The sequence below is a fragment of the Zea mays genome, chromosome 1 (assembly GCF_902167145.1).
Source record: "Zea mays cultivar B73 chromosome 1, Zm-B73-REFERENCE-NAM-5.0, whole genome shotgun sequence".
Classification (NCBI taxonomy): Eukaryota; Viridiplantae; Streptophyta; class Magnoliopsida; order Poales; family Poaceae; genus Zea; species Zea mays.
In genome coordinates, this window is record NC_050096.1 from 85303948 (window position 1) to 85325433 (window position 21486).

The 21486-nt window shown below is 48.1% G+C and overlaps 2 protein-coding genes across 3 annotated transcripts; one reads left to right on the forward strand and one right to left on the reverse strand.

Annotated features, from left to right (window-relative positions):
* The first annotated feature begins 3936 nt into the window (after nt 1-3936).
* Nucleotides 3937-8523, forward strand: LOC100285573 (uncharacterized). 2 transcript variants are annotated; one of them, NM_001413611.1, is made up of 6 exons: nt 3937-4239; nt 4431-4528; nt 4921-5487; nt 5583-6532; nt 7444-7631; nt 7749-8523. In NM_001413611.1, the coding sequence occupies exons 2-6, from the start codon at nt 4450-4452 to the stop codon at nt 8206-8208; spliced, it is 2244 nt and encodes a 747-aa protein (NP_001400540.1). In that variant the 5' UTR covers nt 3937-4239; nt 4431-4449; the 3' UTR covers nt 8209-8523. The 2 variants fall into 2 exon arrangements, with proteins under 2 accessions (NP_001400540.1, NP_001151936.1); NM_001158464.3 differs by having other exon boundaries at nt 3937-4214.
* A 1525-nt stretch (nt 8524-10048) lies between these two features.
* On the reverse strand, nt 10049-11807 carry LOC103637601 (RING-H2 finger protein ATL80). The gene has a single exon (XM_020546420.3). It carries the CDS (start codon nt 11476-11478, stop codon nt 10702-10704), a length of 777 nt encoding a protein of 258 aa, XP_020402009.1. The 5' UTR covers nt 11479-11807; the 3' UTR covers nt 10049-10701.
* Between the last annotated feature and the right edge of the window lie 9679 nt (nt 11808-21486).

The window sequence follows — 21486 nt, forward strand, 5'->3', positions numbered from 1 at the left end:
ATGTAAGCTTTAAGAGATTGGAGCTTATTGGTGCTGCTACTTACATTGGGGGTATTCGTAGTAGGTCGGAGCGAAGCCAGATCTGTCACCCGTTGCCGAATAACTTTGTTATTCCTGTCCACCTTGAAGTCGGCCAGAAATTTCGTCTTTGCTTCCTGGATCAGCTGCTCCTGGCGCTCCTCGAACAAGAGTTTTTCTTCGGCCGGCAAGGTTTCCCATGTCGGCTCGATGATATTACTGGTGGAAACATCACCGGCCATTGAGGGACGATCTGATAGGTCTATATGTGTTGGTCCCCAGCGGAGTCGCCAAAAGTGTGTTGGTGCCTTTTTTGGGCGCCAATCACTGCGTGAGAACCGGCGGCGGTGCTCTCTGCACATGCGTGGACGGTTCGCGGCCAGAGGCCGGACGGTCCGCGACCTGGAGCAGTGGCTTAGGGTTTCCTGCCTACAGGCTGGACGGTCCGCTCGTGCGTAGGGGCAGCAAAAGTCGCTAGCGGCGCCTGGATCTCGCTCCCGGGAGGGACCCCGTCGGGGAGGAGAGATCCTAGGTGTTGTCTAGGCTCGGCAGGCCGACCTAGACTCCTCTAATCGACGTAGAGTCGAAAAGAAGCGGAGAATTTGGGGATTGGAAGGCTAAACTAGAACTAGACTAGAACTACTCCTAAATGTACAAGAAATAAATACGAGATAAATTGATTATTGATTCGATTGTTGATGCTTAATCGGTCGTAATCCTCTGTATTTATAGAGGAGGGGGCTGGACCCGTTACAAACAGATTTCCCGAGCTAATTCCGCGAATCTAGCCCAACAACTGTAGTAAGAAACTCGGAACCCTAACTGGTTCTGCGTGCGCGCGGACCGTCCGAACCACAGGCGTGGACCCTCCGGCCCGCGGACCGTCCGGCGGCTCAATAGGTTGCTCAACAGCTATATATATTCCTTGTTCTTTAGATAAAAGTTATATTCCTTCGATGTGCTTGCGTTTAGGATCTCTTTTCATCCCTGACCCTCTGTTCTGCGGTGCTGCATTTCCTCTCCTCTATCTTCCTTAACTTTAGAACGAGCGGTAGCAGAAATCTAGTGCCAACGAGAGGAAGACGTCAAGGCCATAAAAACCAAGTCAGTACTCCTTTCTGAAAGCCTACTAGAACTTGATGCATGGCCAGGTCGAAGTTCCCTAAATTTGACCGTAAAACGCGAGGACAGTGCAAAACTCAAAGGCAAAGCCACTTGAATACGAGATCACGCCAGATCTTCATACGCTACCAAAAAACATTTATCAATGCTCGTTCCAGATCCAATCTTATCATAAAAAGTGAAAGTTTCTATCTGTATTCTATCTAGGATTTGAAATCACAACCCCAAGGTTCTTTAAAAGGTCCTTATTACTACTGATGTTATTCTTGTAGTTTATAATATTTATATATCTTGTATCACACATTTGAGAACAGCCTTAAATATAAAAAAAATGTTGACTATAATGCTGCACACCTTATCTAATACTATAACTTGGATGTAGATCTTGTCCCCAACGAAGATCGTCTGATATGTCTTAGAACTTGTATCAAATAGTTGGACACCTAAACTATCTCAAATAAAATTACTATGCACCTACAAATATTGTTCGACATTTTCATATCTAAAGTTTCTTTTCATCCGACATCATTTTAAAAAAGTCAAATTTTTTATGTACGTATTGATGGTGAGAGGACCATGATGTCTAAGAGGTGTGAATTTGGCTTTACTAAAAACTCTTGCTTAAATTAAATCCTAATCGCAAGCCTAACTTCATCCAAGTGTCTAATATGTGACAAAGAGTTTTACACCCTAATTTGTAACTAGATACTAGCATAGAAATTCTAAGAAGGTAAATGTTTGAAGTAAATTACTTAAATATAAATATGTATAGTAGATCAAGGGTTAGAAGACTCATCGATGTATTGAAGAGTAATCACTCTCCACTAATCCTTGTTGGGGCACACGCATAAAGGGTGTCAGTCACTTTGGTCCATGTAAGGACCAAGTGCTCGTTATATGTAACACCTCGTCCATCCTAGATCGAAGGTAATTCCTCCCGGTAGCCCTCTAGAATCATAGATCATCCCCACAGACCAACATAGGTCTTTTGTGCGCACTTTGTCCTCACTCAAGCGCACCCAAGAAGACTTCCATGTCGGTCATCCATCACAAAATTGCTTTGGATCAAGCACGCTTAACTCAGAGGTTCTTTCAAGATAGGCTTCCGAAAAAGAAGATGCACCTTTCTGGTGTGAGTATTCTATCAATCCTATTAATTATAATCCATCCCCTTAGAGGACCCGACGTCCTCGTCGATCAACGCCAAGCCAGGAACCTCCCCTCTCGGGCACGTCTGTGTGTCCAACGTTGTCATATGCCATATCATGCGATCACTCCTGGTCCACATGCGCCATGCACCATATGCCTGAACCCCTAGCCCACACACGCTCGTGAAAGCGCAAGGGTCGGCTCTAATACCATTTGTAACACCCCATTCATCCCGGACCAACAGTAATTACTTCTGGCAACCCTCTAGAATCATAGACCATCCCTACAGACCAATACAGGTCTTTTGTGCGCACTTTGTCCTCACACATGCACACCCAAGAAGACTTCTCGATCGATCATCCATTCCAAGATTGCTTTGGGACAAACACGCTTAACATAGAGGTTCTTTCGAGATAACCTTTCGAAAAAGATGCACTTTGCTAGTATAAGTATTCTATCAATCCTATTAAGCCTTGGACCAGGATATCACATTATGTGCCTCTGTAACACAATGAACCGCTCATAACTGTATATGATGCTCGAGTCACAAGCTCACTAGGCGATCACCACACTTCTGATCATCACCAAATCGTCTAGGTGATATTGATAACCAAGAGTAACAACAAAAGCATTAGGCTCTCTATGCAGTAATGAGGTCAATAATCACGTAATCATCACTTATCTAATCTTCTCACTATGTAAAGGGCCTTCCTCACTTTTAAGTGGATGCTTCAGCTATTGGAAGGGATGGCACATCTCAAGAAGTTGAGGTGGGGGCCTAAATAGCTCCAATGGATGAAACTAGGCGCTACCACCCCACTCAACATTTTTGGGGACACCAAACATGTTCGATGTTTGCATTCTCAATACAATAGGCATATTGGCGTATCTCCAACGGCTAGTTTCTAGAACTAGCCATTATTGTATATGGTATCCAGTGCCCACACCGAACATATCTAGTGGGTACAGTCGTCGAGTGTATAATTGCATACCACTGTGAGTATCCTGTAATGTGCAATATCCTATGTCAGACTGACATGTTCGGTGAGTGCTTGATCTATCACATACGCATTTTCATGCTCGTTGGGTACCCTGTCTAATGGTACACCAAACACACCCATGAGTAATTGAAATGCTAGAGGGCACACTTCTATCCAGTGTGTTTGGTGTACTGTTCAGTGCTACTACAAACTGTTCAACTCAGCTTGTTTCAATCATATTTTGAGTTAAGTTATCTTTCAAAATAGGTTAGATTATATAATCTTAGTAGATTATAATAAAAAACAGGCCCTATATCTGTATGAGGTAACTACTAACTAGCATTTTCCATAAGCATATTAATTCTATTTAGTTACCGTTCGGAATTTTTTAAAATATCTTGTGCCAGCGGTAAACCAGTATGGAAGCCGTTCCATCCCAAATCGAAGTGCATACCGGAGGTTAGCTTGGATCCAGGAGTTAATAATTCTCCCTTGCCTGGCCCACCTGTCGATAGACATTCTGCACGCTGATTGACACGCCATGTTTAGTTCAACACACCTTCTGATATTGGTCCCCGCATACAATGGCCCCATATTCAGCCTCACCAAGGCTAGCTGTCTGGGTGCCGTTGGATAGAGAAAAAACCAAGGCGCTGCCTCTCCCTCCCTCTCTACACGCCCACAAGCTGGTGACCAGGATCCCCCCACCCAAAACTCCGCTCTCATCCCACCCCCCCTCCACTCCACTACCACGGCGGCACGGCCTGCCTCTGCAGCTCTGCCCTGCTCCGCACCCCTCGCTCTCCAACCCCAACGCGCGGCGTTGCTAAAATTCACCGCAGCGCTTACTCCAGTTTGGCCACCTCACCACCCGCCGCCGCTGTTTAAGAAGGCCCCGCGCCCGATCGGGGATCACGAACCTTGGCCGCCGCTGCCGGAGTGGGGGTAAGCGAGAGCCCTCCTGCTTGGGGTGCGTTCTTCGTAGGCTGCTTGGTTCTCTTCGAGCCCGATTTGCTCTTTGTAGCCTGGCTCTTTCCGAGCGCAGTCTGTTCTTCGTCTCGTCTCCTCTGCTGGAGGTTTGCAGGATCTGGTATGATATGGTGATGTATGATGAACTGACGACGCACGCTGCTGTCGCGTGCGTGGTGTGTGTCTGTGCAGGCGTAGATTTCCGGCGGCCATGGGGGGCGCCGTGATGGTCGCCATCGCGGCCTCTATCGGCAACTTGCTGCAGGGCTGGGACAATGCGACAATTGCTGGTAATTCACGATAGAGAATGTTATAAATCTCTTTATGCTGTGTCCCCTAGATATCTTTCTGTGCTTGCCGCTAGGGTCCATGTTAGGTACAGTAGCAATTATTGGGATTCCTGTCGAGATCATGCTGCGTTTGCTCGAATTGCTTGCGTCATAGCAGAAATAATTTTGCTATTACTCTTCGAACCGCAAATTTAATGGGCAGCGGGTGATTTCCTCTAGCGATTCGAATCGATTCCTAACGTGATCAAATAATTGGTGGGTCCACCACGCATGCATGATCTCTTCTTCCGAAACTTGCTGCCATCCAAGTCAAGACGTGTCAAAATTTTGAACTGACACAGATAGCTTGACTATGGTCTGACCCTGTTGACCTGATGCCTGATCTCTTCCAGGAGCCGTCCTGTACATAAAGAAGGAATTCAACCTGCAGAGCGAGCCTCTGATCGAGGGCCTCATCGTCGCCATGTCCCTCATTGGGGCAACAGTCATCACGACGTTCTCCGGGGCAGCGGCCGACTGCGTTGGTAGGAGGCCCATGCTGGTCGCCTCGGCTGTCCTCTACTTCGTCAGTGGGCTGGTGATGCTTTGGGCGCCAAGTGTGTACATCTTGCTCCTCGCAAGGCTCATTGATGGGTTCGGTATCGGTTTGGCGGTCACACTTGTTCCTCTCTACATCTCCGAGACTGCACCGACAGACATTCGTGGGCTGTTGAACACGTTGCCGCAGTTCAGTGGGTCAGGAGGGATGTTCCTCTCCTACTGCATGGTGTTTGGGATGTCCCTCATGCCCAAACCTGATTGGAGGCTCATGCTTGGAGTTCTGTCGATCCCGTCACTTATTTACTTTGGACTGACTGTCTTCTACTTGCCTGAATCACCAAGGTGGCTTGTGAGCAAAGGAAGGATGGCGGAGGCGAAGAGAGTGTTGCAAAGGCTGCGGGGAAGAGAAGATGTCTCAGGTTTGCTGGCTTTGCAAAAGACAATTCTAATGCAGTTGTAGTTTCTTTGCAGTTTTGTTGATGAGTGCTCATGCTGGTCTGGATTGATTTTACAGGGGAGATGGCTCTTCTAGTTGAAGGTTTGGGGGTCGGTAAAGATACACGTATTGAAGAATACATAATTGGTCCCGATGATGAACTTGCTGATGAAGGGCTGGCTCCAGATCCAGAGAAGATCAAACTATATGGACCTGAAGAAGGCCTATCTTGGGTTGCCCGACCTGTTCGGGGACAAAGTGCTCTTGGAAGCGCGTTAGGTCTCATCTCTCGTCATGGGAGTATGGCGGCTAGTCAGGGTAAGCCCCTCGTGGATCCTATGGTCACTCTTTTCGGAAGTGTTCATGAAAAGATGCCTGAGATCATGGGGAGCATGAGGAGCACATTGTTTCCCAACTTTGGCAGCATGTTTAGTGTTGCCGACCAGCAGCAGGTGAAAGCTGACTGGGACGCCGAGAGTCAAAGGGAAGGTGAAGATTATGCTTCGGATCATGGTGGCGATGACATCGAGGATAACCTCCAAAGCCCACTTATTTCTCGTCAGGCAACAAGTGTGGAAGGAAAGGAGATCGCTGCACCTCATGGTAGCATATTGGGTGCTGTGGGAAGGAGCAGTAGCTTGCAGGGAGGGGAGGCAGTAAGCAGCATGGGCATTGGCGGAGGATGGCAGTTGGCGTGGAAATGGACCGAGAGAGAGGGCGAAGATGGGCAAAAGGAAGGTGGCTTCCAGCGTATTTACTTGCATGAGGAGGGCGTACAAGGCAACAGGGGTTCTATATTGTCATTACCAGGCGGGGATGTTCCTCCTGGTGGTGAGTTCATCCAGGCTGCAGCTCTTGTGAGCCAACCAGCTCTTTACTCTAAGGAACTGCTGGAGCAACGTGCTGCTGGTCCTGCGATGATGCATCCATCTGAAGCAGTTACTAAAGGTCCAAGATGGGCCGACCTATTTGAGCCTGGGGTGAAGCATGCACTGTTTGTTGGCATAGGAATACAGATCCTGCAACAGGTAACAAGTCTTTGCCTATATCGAATGTACATGCGCCCCTTTGTGCACTTGGTATTGGTACTTAGACCATGTTTGTTTCCTTCCAGGATTATATAATCCAGCTTATGTACTATATGAGCACCTATTGTCCTGTTTATGGATTATCATAATCTAGGTATCTAGATTACATAATCTACCTAATAATCTGTGTTGTTTGTTTACCTCTCAACTTATTTAAGCTGGATTATATAATCTAGAGGGTAAACAAACAGGGCCTTAATTTAGCACTTCAAAAATGACAAAATAATTTCTTCTAGTCCCTAGATGCGTTAAAGTTATCTCCAGAACTAAAGAGGTAGATTAAGCATGTTGATGCTATGTGCTTTACTTCCGCTAATAACTTTTTTAAGCTCTTACTTTTGGCCTTACCAGCAAAGATAGGAACTTGGGCTTTATGGTAAGCAACTCAGTGGTATTTTACTGCTGTTTCTGAATAAACAAACCTGATGATACAGCTGATGCTAATCTGGTAGCTAGTTTTGCTGATCAAACTGCAAATCCTACTAATAATTCTTCAGTTCCTAGCACAAGTGAAGTCAGCTTTGATATCTTGTAACAGTTAGCCAGCTAATCATATTTTTTTCCTGTGGTGTGTAATACATAACGAAACCCTGTTAAATAAAAAGATACTGGGAAACTGCTGTGAGAGTCAGCAGTGCTGCTTCTCGGTGTTATTTAGGTCACAGAACTTGAGTAATGGTATTTATCAGAAGTATGGAAACAGTATGCTAATATCTTCACATTCATACATTTGTCATATGGTTTTAAAATGTTTCAGCATAACATTTCACGTTTGTTTTTGTTTCGACTGTTTTCCCCCATCAGTGAGGTATACAAGGTGTTATTGTGTTCATTAACTATCTTTTGTGTAGTTTGCTGGCATCAACGGCGTTCTCTACTACACTCCTCAAATTCTTGAGCAAGCAGGCGTTGGTGTTCTTCTGTCGAACCTCGGCCTTAACGCTTCTTCGGCATCAATCCTCATTAGCGCCCTGACGACCTTACTGATGCTCCCAAGCATCGGCATTGCGATGAGGCTCATGGATATGTCCGGAAGGAGGTCAGACTTCGTGCTTTCTTCCTTACCTTTGCATAAACTTAAAGACATTTTCTGGTCTTAGAAGTAAAAAAAAGAACCCGTAACAATAACAATCCCTGCACCATGTTTCTCGTCCAGGTTTCTCCTCCTCGCGACGATCCCAGTCCTAATAGTCGCGCTACTCGTCCTGGTGGTGTCCAACATCGTGGACGTGGGGGACGTGGCGCACGCGGCGCTCTCCACGGCCAGCGTCATAGTCTACTTCTGCTTCTTCGTCATGGGGTTCGGGCCCGTCCCCAACATCCTCTGCGCAGAGATCTTCCCCACCACGGTCCGCGGTGTCTGCATCGCCATCTGCGCCCTGGCCTTCTGGCTCGGTGACATCATCGTGACGTACACTCTCCCCGTGATGCTGAACGTCGTCGGGCTCGCCGGCGTCTTTGGGGTGTACGCCGTCGTGTGCGTCCTAGCCCTCGCGTTCGTGTTCGTCAAGGTGCCCGAGACGAAGGGCATGCCTCTCGAGGTCATCACCGAGTTCTTCTCCGTTGGGGCAAAGCAAGCCAAGGAAGAGGAGGAGGAGGAGGCCAGGGAAGGTTGATCACCCGGACGGCCGGACCCAGTTACCGGCACCGCCTGTGGGGATTTTTGTGGTCTGCACACTTCACTGTGGTTGGTCCTGTGATGATGTATTTGTGAAAAAAAAAACTTTGGGTAGGGGGCAGAGATGATTTGGCTGTACAATGTGAGGCTTGATTCTGCCAAAGGCTGGCCTTCAGAACTAGGAAGGGTGTCTGTTATCTTCTTTTGTTGCTTGGAGACCTTGTGCTTGTGTTGGTTGGAATTTTGTTGCCTATGTAACTAGTGGTGTATGACAGTTATGCTATTGGTTTCTTTGTGTTGGTGCCTTCCTCCCCATATGGGCGGCCCTGTATTTGCCGCAGCCGAGTGCGCTGCCGAAGCGAAAGCGCCTTCGACTTCCGGGTGGTCAGGAGATGATCGACGGTGGTTTGCCCTTGCCCCTGTGGTTTTCTCCACTAGTGGCAGATAAAAGTAGAACTCAAGGTAGCCGGAGTGCACGAGTGCGTCTCCAATGGAGACAGTCTGGAGAACTGTAGCCGTCCGTCTATCTGATACAGTACGTACGTAGGCCTCCAGTTGAGACTGGCAAGCACAATCCCTGTTGGTTGTCCGAGTGTAAAAAAAAGGCCGTGTGTTCGCTTCTAGTGCGCCGTCCCTTTGGTTTGGAGGATCGGGCTGGAAAAGCTGAGGTCCCAAGTTGCCGGCGAGGCTGTTCATGGTGATGGATATCTGGAGGAAGATCTCGGATGGGCTATGGTCCTCTCATCTGACGCGACTGGAGCGGCGTCGACGGATCCGGATCGTGTGACTGGCTGAGGCTGTGGGGCTTTCCTTGGTGAAATGAAAAATTGCGCTTCCATTGTTGTTTGGTAAGTAGGGCTATCCTATCCTGCTGCATGGAGCATGGTCGGCTGTAGACACCACCGTGTCTTGGTAGCAAGCGGCGAGTGACAAACTCCAGGACTCGTTTAGTTTTTGAGCATACATCGGTAGATACGTTTCTTTGGTGAGTATTTAAATCCCCAAAATTGAATAGAGAGCAATTTAATCTCCTTCATTTCTCTCAATCCACCTCTAGCCGAAAATTCGTAAGGCCTTGTTCGTTTATGTCGGATTACACCCGAAACCGTTACAGCTAATTAAAGTTTATATAAATTAGAAAACAATCCGGTTAAGAATCGTTCTGACCCACTAAAACGGTAAACCAGCTCAAGTTTCATCTGATGGCAGAAATTATGAAATGGAGCACCAGTAACCTTTCCTCTCTCTCTCTTTTTTAACGCAGTAACCGATGGGTGCTTCCAATTGCCTGATGGAATGGAAGACAAAAGCCTCGCCCTCGGACACGGGCTTTCGGTCAGTTTGACGTGATTTATTTTACAGGTTCTTTATGGATTTAAGTACAAGCAGTTTAACTGCTTTTTAAAAATGAAATAAAAGTAGACAACAAAATGAAATTGTTTTTCACCGGCTTCTTAGATAACATGTGCCAAACAGGGTTGATGGCCATCATACCATATCCTCACGAGCGCGAGGCAGCAACCTACCCTCGGATGGTAATGCCATGTTCAGCAGATCCTCCGTCCCATCTCACACCTCATTCATTATTTCAAAATTCACTCTTGTAAACGGCATCATCTACAGTTCTGTTTTTCCTATTTTACGCTATCGGTTAAAGACAGCCTAATGAAATTTTACACTGAAAATTTAAAGATGAATCATACTAAGATCAGACTCTATTTTCATTTATGTTTGAACAAAATTAATTAAAAACCAAAATGAATCGTGAATAAACATTTAGATCGTAATCCATCACCTCCCCTAAACAGACCCCATCACATTGGCACCTTGCTAGAAGATGATCCAACGGCCTGTCCGCTTCCAAGCTGTAAACATCACAGAAATATAATGCCAAAGCACACCCTAGTCTACTGATGAGAGTAACTCATATTTCTTAAAAAATAAAATAAATCCTCTCTATTTCATAGACTACAGAGTGGACTTTCCCTAGAAACTACAGTGCCACTAGTATATATAAAAACAAATACTCTCGCGTTCATAAATATACGACACCGTTAATTTTTTAAAAAAACTTTAACCACTTAATTAAAAAATAATAAGTTATCATTTAATTTTTTTTTATTTTGTTTTATCGATTAAGGTAGTTTGTACTACACCTAAAATTTTACATTTTGAATAAAACAAGTGGTCAAAGTTTTCAAAAATAATTAATGATGTCATATATTTGTGAAGTAGTAGATTTTTACCCCCAATTTACAATTTTCATGTACAATACCAGTTGCAAGTTCCCCACGAGCCCAAGCTGCGAACTCCAAAAGGTTGTACAAAAAGAATCGCATTTCTTTCTAGTTATTTTCGTTTTCATTGCTTTAGAGGGGATCTTCGCTGTACCAGTGACATGTAGGCACGGGCTGATGGGGGCAGCTCAACAACCAAGGACCCGGCCTGGCCCCCACCCGTCAGACAAACAACCGGCCAACCACTGCTGACGCTACGGCAAGAACCCGCCACCGCCGCGGCCTCCGCTGGCGGCGGCGGAGGAGGACGAGGAGGCGGCGAGGACGGCCTCCAGGACGACGGCCTCGCACTTGCGGCACCGCTTGGGCGGCGCCGGGTCGTCCAGGACGATGGGGCGGCGGCAGGACGGGCAGGACGAGTTGGAGCGCAGCCAGGTGTCGACGCACGCGACATGGAACCCGTGCCCGCACTGCGGCATCACGCGCACCTCCTCCCGCTCGCCGAACTCCGCCAGGCAGATGGCGCACTCCGCCAGCAGCTCCTGCTCCTCCTCGCCCTCCGCCGCCGGCGCCGCGCCCCGGGCCGCCGCGGCCGCCGCCACCGCGTCCGCGTACGCCAGCCTCGGAAGCGCCTTCAGCGCCTTCTTCTTCAGCCCCTTGCTGGCGGCGGCCGCGCTCGCGGTCGCGGTCGTGGTCGTGGCGGCCGCGCTCGCGCCGGTGGCCTGGTGGTGCGCGTGGTGGCGGTGCCCGCTGCCGCCGTCGCTCGAGGGGGAAGCCGGGGCGCCGTCGCCCCCCGCGCCAGCGCCCCTGTTGCGCCGGGATCGGGCGCAGCGGGCGACGGCGGCGAGCCCCACGACGCAGATCAGCGCGCAGAGCAGCGCGGCGAGGATCACCACCACATCGGAGTTGACGGCCGCGGGCGGGTCGGCGGGCGGGATGCCCGGGATGCGTTTGGGGTTCGGGTCGGGGATGGCGCCGCCGCTGTCGCTGCTGCTCTGGAGGAGGCGCCGCGAGTACGACAGCCGGAGCATCGCCGGCGTCGGTCGCGCGCCGGTGGGTGGTGGGGCGTCTACGTTAAAAAAGTGGAGCGGCGAGAGGACGGAAAGGGAGGTCCCGGTCTTGGGGGGTTGGGATGGTTAATGACGGAGAGGGCAAGCGTCCTCGTGTAGGGAGTGGGAGGACTGCCGGACTGCCTGAGCTGTGGCGAAACTCGGAAGGGCGCAATTGACGACTATGCCCTTCGTGTTCCCCGCATTGCAAGCTTCCTACAATATACACTAGCTCTTGGAGGTGAAAACAATCCAACTACATTATTGGTCCTAGACTCCTAGCAACACTTTGCATCGGTTGGCTCTGCGCCTCTATCATGCTGGCATAACAAGGTCCGTGGTGCAAATATGCACTTAATACAAGAACTTTAACACCTAATACTAGGAGAAAGGTGTTCGAACCAAAATTGAGCGGCGGACTGAGGCCGGACGGTCCGCGGTCCGGACGGTCCGCGCCTGTGGGCCGGACGGTCCGCGCGTGCGCAGAACAGATTAGGGTTCCGAGTTTTGTGCTACGGTTGTTAGCTATATTCGCGGGATTAGCTCGGAATCAGTTGTGTAAAGGGTCCAGCCCCCCTCCTCTATAAATAGAGAGGTCTACGGCCGATTTGTAATCATCATCAATCGAATCAATACAACTTTTACTCGCATTTTATCCTAGGAGTAGTTCTAGTCTAGTTTAGGTTTAGCCACTCGATCCCCAAATTCTCCGTCTCTCCTCGACTCTACGTCGATTAGAGGAGTCTAGGTCGGCCTGCCCGAGCCTAGACACCACCTAGGATCTCTACTCCCCGACGGGGTCCCTCCCGGGAGCGAGATCCAGGCGCCGTCGGCGATTTTCCGCCGTCCCTGCGTACGTGCGGACCGTCCGGCCCCAGGGCGCGGACCGTCCGGCCGTCAGGCAGAAGTCCCAGCAGCGCACCAGGCCGCGGACCGTCCGGCCCCAGGCCGCGGACAGTCCGCCCTTGCGCAGAGAGCACCACCGCGCCTCGCACCAGGCCGCGGACCGTCCGGCCCCTGCGCGCGGACCGTCCGCCCCTGTGCAGAGGGCACCGCCACGGTTCTTGTTGAGTGTTTGGCGCTCCGAAAAGGCGTCAACATACTTTTGGCGACTCCGCTGGGGAAAACATATCTAAGCTCATCAAATCGGCCCTCAATGGCCGGTTCAAGGGATAGCTCTGATATTTCTCCAAGCAACATCATAGAGCCGACTTGGGAAACCTTGCCGGCTGACGAGCAGCTCCAGTTCGAGGAGCACAAGGAGCGGATGATCCAGGAGGCGAAAGCAAAGTTCTTGACCAACTTCAAAGTGGACAGGAACAACAAGGTCGTCCGACATCGGGCGACGGATCCGGCTTCGCTCCAACCCACGCCAGATATCCCCAATGTAAGTAATACCAACGATCTGCAATCTCTTAAAAATTATGTAGAAGATCAGCGTGAACAAATGCATAACATCATAGGGGGTATGCAAAGCGATTTTAAGAGACTAGTACGTGCATTTGATAAATCTAGTACCGCAAATTTTCCTTCGCACGAGGTTGAGTTAGGAGATAACGCATGTAACACATCGGCTACAGGTTGTCACGACCAGTCACAACCCCTTTATGGGATGCCGATGGACACATACCCTAATCAACCGCAAATCGGCAGCAAACCAGCCGATCTGCACATGCCCGGACCGTCCGCACGTGAGCGCGGACCGTCCGGGCCAGCAACAGTGGGGCCTATTTTTAATGAGTTACCTAGATATGCGCCCGAGCCACCACACACGGCACAGAACCTAAACTACCCAGTCGGACCGTCCGCGTACAACAACGGACGGTCCGCACATAATCACGGACGGTCCGGGTCAATGTCCGGACAGTCCGCACATGACCTTTTTGAGGAGGATTGTTACCGGAATCCTCACCCGTCCCAGCAGCACTTCCCATCGCACTATACAATGCATCAACCCATTAATTCAAGATCCAGAGCCCAGGAAAGCTTTCCGGCCCCACCCAGGAGGCCGGAAAGAAACGATCAAACCTATGACCCATATAGGGCAAATGAAAATGCACCACGTAACTCGAACCAATGGGGGGAAAGACAGCATGCTAATATCCAGCCAACCCCACCTATGTTTGACCAGAGAGCCGGTGGTCTCGCACCGGCTGCCATTGATATAGTAAGGGAAGAAATAGCTGGGGCGTTTCGAGATAAGCTCGGAGTAAGCATGGTCCCTGGGGGGCAATCATATCGGAAACCTTATGACAGCCGATTTGATCACCACCCATACCCACAGGGAACCAGGATACCCGAATTCGCAAAGTTTTCGGGTGATCAAGGGAAAAACACACGCGAACATATAGGCCAGTTCTTAGCACAATTGGGAGAATTGGCCGACACAGAGGCATTTCGCGTACGTTTATTTTCATTATCGCTAACAGGAACCGCGTTTGCATGGTATGCCACTTTACCTCCTAATTCCATTTCATCATGGGGGGATCTAGAACAAAAATTTCATGATCATTTTTTCTCCGGTGATTATGAGTTGGATTTGGTAGATTTAGTGTCGTTGCGACAAACAAAAGATGAATCGGTTAATGATTACATCCGGAGATTCCGAGATACAAGAAACCGATGCTTTCAAATTCATTTAGCAGAGAAACAGCTAGTAGGATTAGCCTTTAATGGTCTGCGATATTATTTAAAAGAAAGATTAGAAGGCATTCAATTCTTTACACTAGCACAATTACACCAGAGAGCTTTGGCTTGTGAAAGCCGAAGCAAAGAAACTGCTAAAGCAATTCGTCACAACGTGCATGTAGTAGAATGCGACCAAAGTAGCTCAGAAGACGAATCAACAGAAGTGTATGCTGCTGAAATGGTTTGGCCAAAGCAGGCCAAATCTTCGGCTTGTGCCTCCTTACAGCCGGTTCAAAAGAAACGGCAAGAGGAGGTTAAGTTTACATTTAATGTTGGTAAGTGTGATAGAATATTTGATGAATTACTTAAAAATGGCAACATTAAAATAAATCACACTGTTCCATCCGCCGACGAGCTAAAACGTCGTGCATATTGCAAGTGGCATAACTCGTTTTCTCATGCCACTAATGATTGTAATGTATTCCGTCGACAGATTCAATCGGCCATTAACGAAGGACGATTGAAATTTCAGGAAATGCAGGTGGACACGGAGCCCTTTCCAATGAACATGATCGACTTTAAGGGCAAGAAAGTCCTGACTCGGCCAAACACAGCCGATGAAGGCAAAGGCAAAGAAATAGTCATTGGCGATGCAAGAGAGGCCGGTGGGAATCATAAAACTTCTTGCAGAAAAGTGGTGGCCGAGAAGACTCCTGATGGAGGGGAGACCTTGAAGGTGACCATCACAGCCTCTGGCGTTGGGGGGCAAACACAGACAGGGAGACAGGCGCAAGAACCCATTCTGCGCATCGCGGACGGTCCGCCATCCAGACGCGGACGGTCCGACGCTTCTCCGGACGGTCCGGCGAACTCCAGCGGATGGTCCGGCCGTGCTCAGGACCCGCAGCAACCACGTACCTTCAAACCACGACGACCCGAGATAGGTACGTGGAAAACAAATACATTTAAAGCAGCTGGTCGGCTGATCAAGCCTGGCCCGACTTTCGATCAATTGTTGTCTAAATACGTGAAAAAGAAGGCCGACCCCAGTGACCGGCCACCAAAGCGACCCCGCTCACCCATTCATGAGCAACGTCAGGTCAGGCCGATTGGACCACCTCACCAATCGGAAGAAATGAAAGGTCCTATCGTACAATTGAGACCTAACATACCGACATGGACCCCTCCACCCCTTATCCATCTATGCCATATCCATACACATACTTACCTCCACCATATGTCCCAAATCAGATGTGGGGCATGCCACCATATCCATTTGGGATGCCTCAGTACCCCGCCTGGGGGGCACCCCAAACATCCGTTTTTGATAGGTTGGCGCCGCCAGTGCAAGACCGATTGAGCGCTGCTGAATTTGGTCACCAGGCACAGGCCCAACAAGATTGCCGGACTACTCGACCTCCTAGGCCGACCAATCCGGCAGGGGGGCATATGCCTGTAGCAACTCAAAGAACAACGAAAAAAGACATCATCAAAATAGGCACTACAGATGTTGTCATACAGGGGGACAATAAAGGGCCGATGATTTTTGGTGAATCGGCCAACGCAACCAAAAAGGATAACACAACCAAAAAGGATACGGCTATCGTCAAAACAGCCGATCCAAAATACTCCATGCCTCGATGGTGCCCGGCGGGATTGACACGATCCCAAAAGAGAAAATTACAGCGCCTAAGAGTGAAGGAGAGCCAGGAGAAAGAGGCGGAAAAGATATTCAATGACACGCATCCACTATACCCGCCACCGCAAAAGAAATGGAGACCAAAGGCCGTCGAGAAAAAACAAACGACCACGGAAATAGAAAGTCAACCTGCACCAGGCGCGGACCGTCCGGCCCCTGCGCACGGACCGTCCGGCTTTCACCAGGAAGCGTCTGGACAACCTGCACCAGGCGCGGACCGTCCGGCCTCCGCGCGCGGACCGTCCGCCGTTCACCAGGAGGCCCCCGACGACACGACAACATCAATGGAGGAGGACGACCTGCTGGGAGAAGACCTGGTCGACTACGAGGCTTCTCCAGAACGCCCAGGTATGGATGTAAATATCATTACATTTTCTGCTGATTGTACTATTATCGGCGACGATGAACCTGTTGTTGCCCAGTTTGATTTTGGTCCTAAAGAAGCCGCCTTTACCAAACCAAAGGAATCAGTAAATCGTTTAAAGCCGCTCTTCGTGCGCGGTCACATTGATGGGATACCGATTGCTAAGATGTTGGTAGACGGAGGGGCGGCTGTAAATCTAATGCCTTATTCATTATACAGAAAATTAGGAAAACAAGATGACGAACTTGTCAAGACCAACATGACCCTCAGCGGTGTTGGAACTGATAGTTCGATCAAAGCCAGGGGAGTCACGTCCGTTGAATTAACCATCGGGACTAAGACCCTTGCTGCTGCATTCTTCGTCGCTGATGTAGAAGGAAATTACAGTTTAATTCTAGGCAGAGATTGGATTCACGCCAATCAATGTATACCTTCTACATTACATCAAATGCTAATACAATGGGTAGGCGATGACATAGAACAAGTACATGCTGATGTATCGGCCTGCATCGCTGTGGCCGATGCCCCTGTACTCTGGACTTATGAGACTGCTACATGTCTCACAGGAGTAGACTTTTCTGATTATCAATTCATAAGTATAGATAAGAAAGGTTTCATTCCTGTAATGCTAGAGCCGATGGAGAATCGGCTAAATCCTAAATAAAGTTAAATGATGAATACACACAAAGTTCATGAGTCTTTGGTCACGGACAGTTCGGCCGCCAAAGCCGGATGGTCTGGTCTTTCACAAAAGAGTTCGGACTTTAAGACCGAACATCTACCACAGCGAAAAAACAGTATTATGGATGATCCGGTCCCCGAGACCGGAAAGTCTGCCATCACGCAAAGATCATCTGATTCCTCTGTGGGGGACATGATAGAGGAATTCAGAGATCTTGATAAACTAGGACAGGGGTTTACATCGGCCGATCCTTTGGAGGAGATTGACATAGGAGATGGTAAAACTCCAAGGCCGACTTTTGTAAACAAGACCCTGGAGACCGATTCTAGAAATGAGATGATCGGTCTATTGAAGGAATATTCAGATTGTTTTGCTTGGAATTACACTGAAATGCCTGGACTAAGCCGAGAAATTGTCGAACATCGGCTGCCTATTAAGCCTGGTTTCAGACCTTTCAAGCAGAAAGCTAGAACATTTCGTCCAGATCTTCTCCCACGAATAAAGGACGAAATCCACCGGCTGCTAGAAGCTAATTTTATTAGACCTTGCAGATACGCAGAGTGGGTCTCCAATATTGTGCCGGTGGAGAAGAAGGAGTCAGGTAAGCTTAGAGTATGCATTGATTTTCGTAATTTAAATAAAGCAACTCCTAAGGATGAATATCCCATGCCCATAGCCGATACATTAATCAATAATGCATCAGGAAATAGAATTATTAGCTTCCTTGATGGTAATGCCGGATATAATCAGATTTTTATGGCCGAACAAGATGCGTCTAAAACGGCCTTTATATGTCCAGGCTTCATTGGTTTATTTGAATGGGTTGTCATGACATTCGGTCTTAAAAATGCTGGTGCTACTTATCAGAGGGCTATGAATCTGATCTTCCATGAGTTGTTAGGAAACACTGTGGAAGTCTACATTGATGATATTGTAGTCAAATCGGCTGAGTTTAGTTCTCATATAGCTGATTTGCGCAAAGCCTTTGATAAAATGCGTTGGTATGGTTTAAAAATGAACCCACATAAATGTGCTTTTGGAGTGTCGGCTGGTAAGTTTTTAGGATTTGTCATCCATGAACATGGTATAGAAATAGACCCTGACCGAATCAAGTCTATTCGGAATGTGGGGCCTCCGACGTGTAAGGTCGAAGTGCAGAGGTTTCTTGGCAAGGTGAATTATTTACGAAGGTTTATTTCTAACTTAGCCGGGAAGATTGATGCCTTCACCCCTATCCTTCGGCTTAAGAATGATGCTGAATTCACTTGGGGGGCAGAGCAGCAGAAAGCATTTGATCTCATTAAAAAATACTTGTCTTCGGCTCCCGTGTTAAAAGCACCACAAGTAGGAGCACCATTCAGATTATACATTGCAGTTGAAGACAAGGTTATTGGGGCTGTTCTGACAAAAGAAACTGAGGGGAAGGAGCATGTGGTGACATATCTAAGCCGAAGGTTGGTGGATGCTGAAACAAGGTACACTTTTATTGAAAAGTTATGCTTATGCTTGTTTTATGCATGCACCAAATGTAGATGTTATTTACTGTCTAGTCATTGCACTGTTTCTGGTCAAGCCGATGTAATCAAGTACATGTTGCATAACCCAATTATGAGTGGTAGAATTGGTAAGTGGGCTTATGCACTCATAGAATATGACTTGGCTTATGAACCATTGAAATCTATGAAAGGCCAAGTCATAGCAGATTTTATTGTAGAACATCGGGTTAATGATATTCATGAACTAGACATATCATACCTCACTATTACTCCTTGGACTTTATATTTTGATGGATCAGTTTGCAATGAAGGGCAAGGAATTGGCATTGTGCTTGTTTCACCAAGTAATGTCTCCTTTGACTTCTCTAGCCGATTGAAAACGTATTGCACTAATAATCAAGCTGAATATGAGGCCCTCCTATTCGGTTTAGAACTGTTAAATGGTATGGGAGTAAAACATGTGAAGGTATTTGGTGATTCTCAGCTGGTTGTCCAACAAGTGTTAGAAGAATATCAATGTCTTGATGGTACTCTAAATAGTTATCTTGAGAAATGTTGGAGCATAATCCATTCTTTTGATGAATTCAGTATTCAGCATATCTCTAGAGTTGAGAATCATAGAGCTAACAACTTGGCACAAGATGCATCGGGTTATCGGATAAAGAGAGGGAAATTTCACAAAACTGAAAATCTGATAACCAGTGCAGAGCCAAATTCACAGGTCGCGGACCGTCCGCTTGTTGACGCCGGACCGTCCGAGGTTACCAGAAGGGTTCTCTTAATCGATTCGGCTGACGATGAAGCCGATACAAGTGATTGGAGGACACCTATACTTAATTATTTGCAAAATCCCAATATCAGGACAGATAAGAACATTCGGCGAACAGCTTTCAAGTATGTGTTGATGAGTGATGAACTTTACCGCCGAACGGTTAATGATATCCTGCTTAAGTGCTTGGGCCCAGATGATGCTATATTAGCCATGGCCGAAGTACATGAAGGAATTTGTGGTACCCATCAATCAGCTCCAAAGATGAAGTGGTTGTTTCGAAGGTCTGGTTTTTATTGGCCTAGTATGACAGCTGATTGTTTCAAGTACTACAAGGGGTGCCAAGTGTGTCAAAAATTCGGCGACCTACAGTTGGTCCCTGCAGCCGAATTACATCCTATCATCAAGCCTTGGCCATTCAGAGGATGGGGATTAGACTTTATTGGAGAAATTCATCCTTCATCATCAAAGGGGCATCGGTTTGTGTAGTTGCCACTGACTATTTCACCAAATGGACTGAAGCCGTTGCTCTAAAGAACATGACGTACAACGAGGTAATTGAGTTCATAACTGAGCATATTATTCATAGATTCGGCATTCCCCAGACCTTGACTACAGATCAAGGTACTTCTTTTATGTCAAAGGAGGTACGTGAATTTGCTGAATTATACAGAATTAAGCTACTTAATTCGTCTCCATATTATGCTTAGGCCAATGGACAGGCCGAGTCTAGTAATAGGACGTTGATTAATTTGATAAAGAAAAATGTATTTGATAATCCTAGACATTGGCATAAGATTTTGTCTGAAGCTTTATGGGCTCATAGAATATCTAAGCATAGTGCTACTAAAGTATCTCCTTTTGAGCTTGTCTATGGGCAGGAAGCAGTGTTACCTGTGGAAATAAGTTTGAATGCTGTCAGGTTTGCCAGACAAAATGATCTAACTGCTACTGATTATTATAATTCAATGATGGATAATATTGATGAGGTGACCGACAAGAGGATGATAGCTTTGGGAGCAATAGAAAAGGACAAGATCATGGTAGCCAGGGCCTACAACAAGAAGGTCAAAGCAAAATCATTCCAAGTAGGAGACTTGGTGTGGAAGACCATTCTACCTCTAAGGAATAAAGACCGAAAGTTCGGGAAATGGTCGCCAAGCTGGGAGGGTCCTTATAAAGTGAAACAGGTGATGTCTGGTAACGCTTATTTACTACAAACATTACAAGGCAAGGATTTACCTAAGGCTTTAAATGGGCGTTTCCTCAAACAGTACCATCCTAGTATGTGGCAAGATGCCTAAGAAAACCGATGTGATCACATCGAGTTAGTTGCTTTTGGTTCGCCCAGCTCCACCAAAAGGCAGGGGGGCATATGTTCGAACCAAAATTGAGCGGCGGACTGTCCGGCCCTGAGGCCGGACGGTCCGCGGTCCGGACGGTCCGCGCCTGTGGGCCGGACGGTCCGCGCGTGCGCAGAACAGATTAGGGTTCCGAGTTTTGTGCTACGGTTGTTAGCTATATTCGCGGGATTAGCTCGGAATCAGTTGTGTAAAGGGTCCAGCCCCCCTCCTCTATAAATAGAGAGGTCTACGGCCGATTTGTAATCATCAACAATCGAATCAATACAACTTTTACTCGCATTTTATCCTAGGAGTAGTTCTAGTCTAGTTTAGGTTTAGCCACTCGATCCCCAAATTTTCCGCCTCTCCTCGACTCTACGTCGATTAGAGGAGTCTAGGTCGGCCTGCCCGAGCCTAGACACCACCTAGGATCTCTACTCCCCGACGGGGTCCCTCCCGGGAGCGAGATCCAGGCGCCGTCGGCGATTTTCCGCCGTCCCTGCGTACGTGCGGACCGTCCGGCCCCAGGGCGCGGACCGTCCGGCCGTCAGGCAGAAGTCCCAGCAGCGCACCAGACCGCGGACCGTCCGGCCCCAGGCCGCGGACAGTCCGCCCTTGCGCAGAGAGCACCATCGCGCCTCGCACCAGGCCGCGGACCGTCCGGCCCCTGCGCGCGGACCGTCCGCCCCTGTGCAGAGGGCACCGCCACGGTTCTTGTTGAGTGTTTGGCGCTCCGAAAAGGCGTCAACAAAAGGGAAATAACTTTGATGCCTCTGAACCAAGCACCATGGTTATTACTTTTTAAGAGCATATCCAAGAGTATCCAAAACAGTATCCTAATCCATGTTTTAGCAAGATTAAAAAAATCAACTCCAACAAGTTCTAAACCCACGTTCCAATCTCTTGGCACCTTCTTACACTCAAAAAATCTCTTGGCACCTGGGAAAATCAGGAAAAATCCCCTAGATGCCATTGAATTTTATACATATCCCTTGTGTGCCATTGGATG

Bases quoted from the DNA above. Each gene is read 5' to 3' on its own strand.
- LOC100285573 (NM_001413611.1), top strand. From the start codon at position 4,450: ATGGGGGGCGCCGTGATGGTCGCCATCGCGGCCTCTATCGGCAACTTG. The intron at 5,488-5,582 runs GTTTGCTGGCTT...TTGATTTTACAG, and splicing joins GGGAAGAGAAGATGTCTCAG to GGGAGATGGCTCTTCTAGTT. The intron at 7,632-7,748 runs GTCAGACTTCGT...TTTCTCGTCCAG, and splicing joins ATGGATATGTCCGGAAGGAG to GTTTCTCCTCCTCGCGACGA.
- LOC103637601 (XM_020546420.3), bottom strand. From the start codon at position 11,478: ATGCTCCGGCTGTCGTACTCGCGGCGCCTCCTCCAGAGCAGCAGCGAC.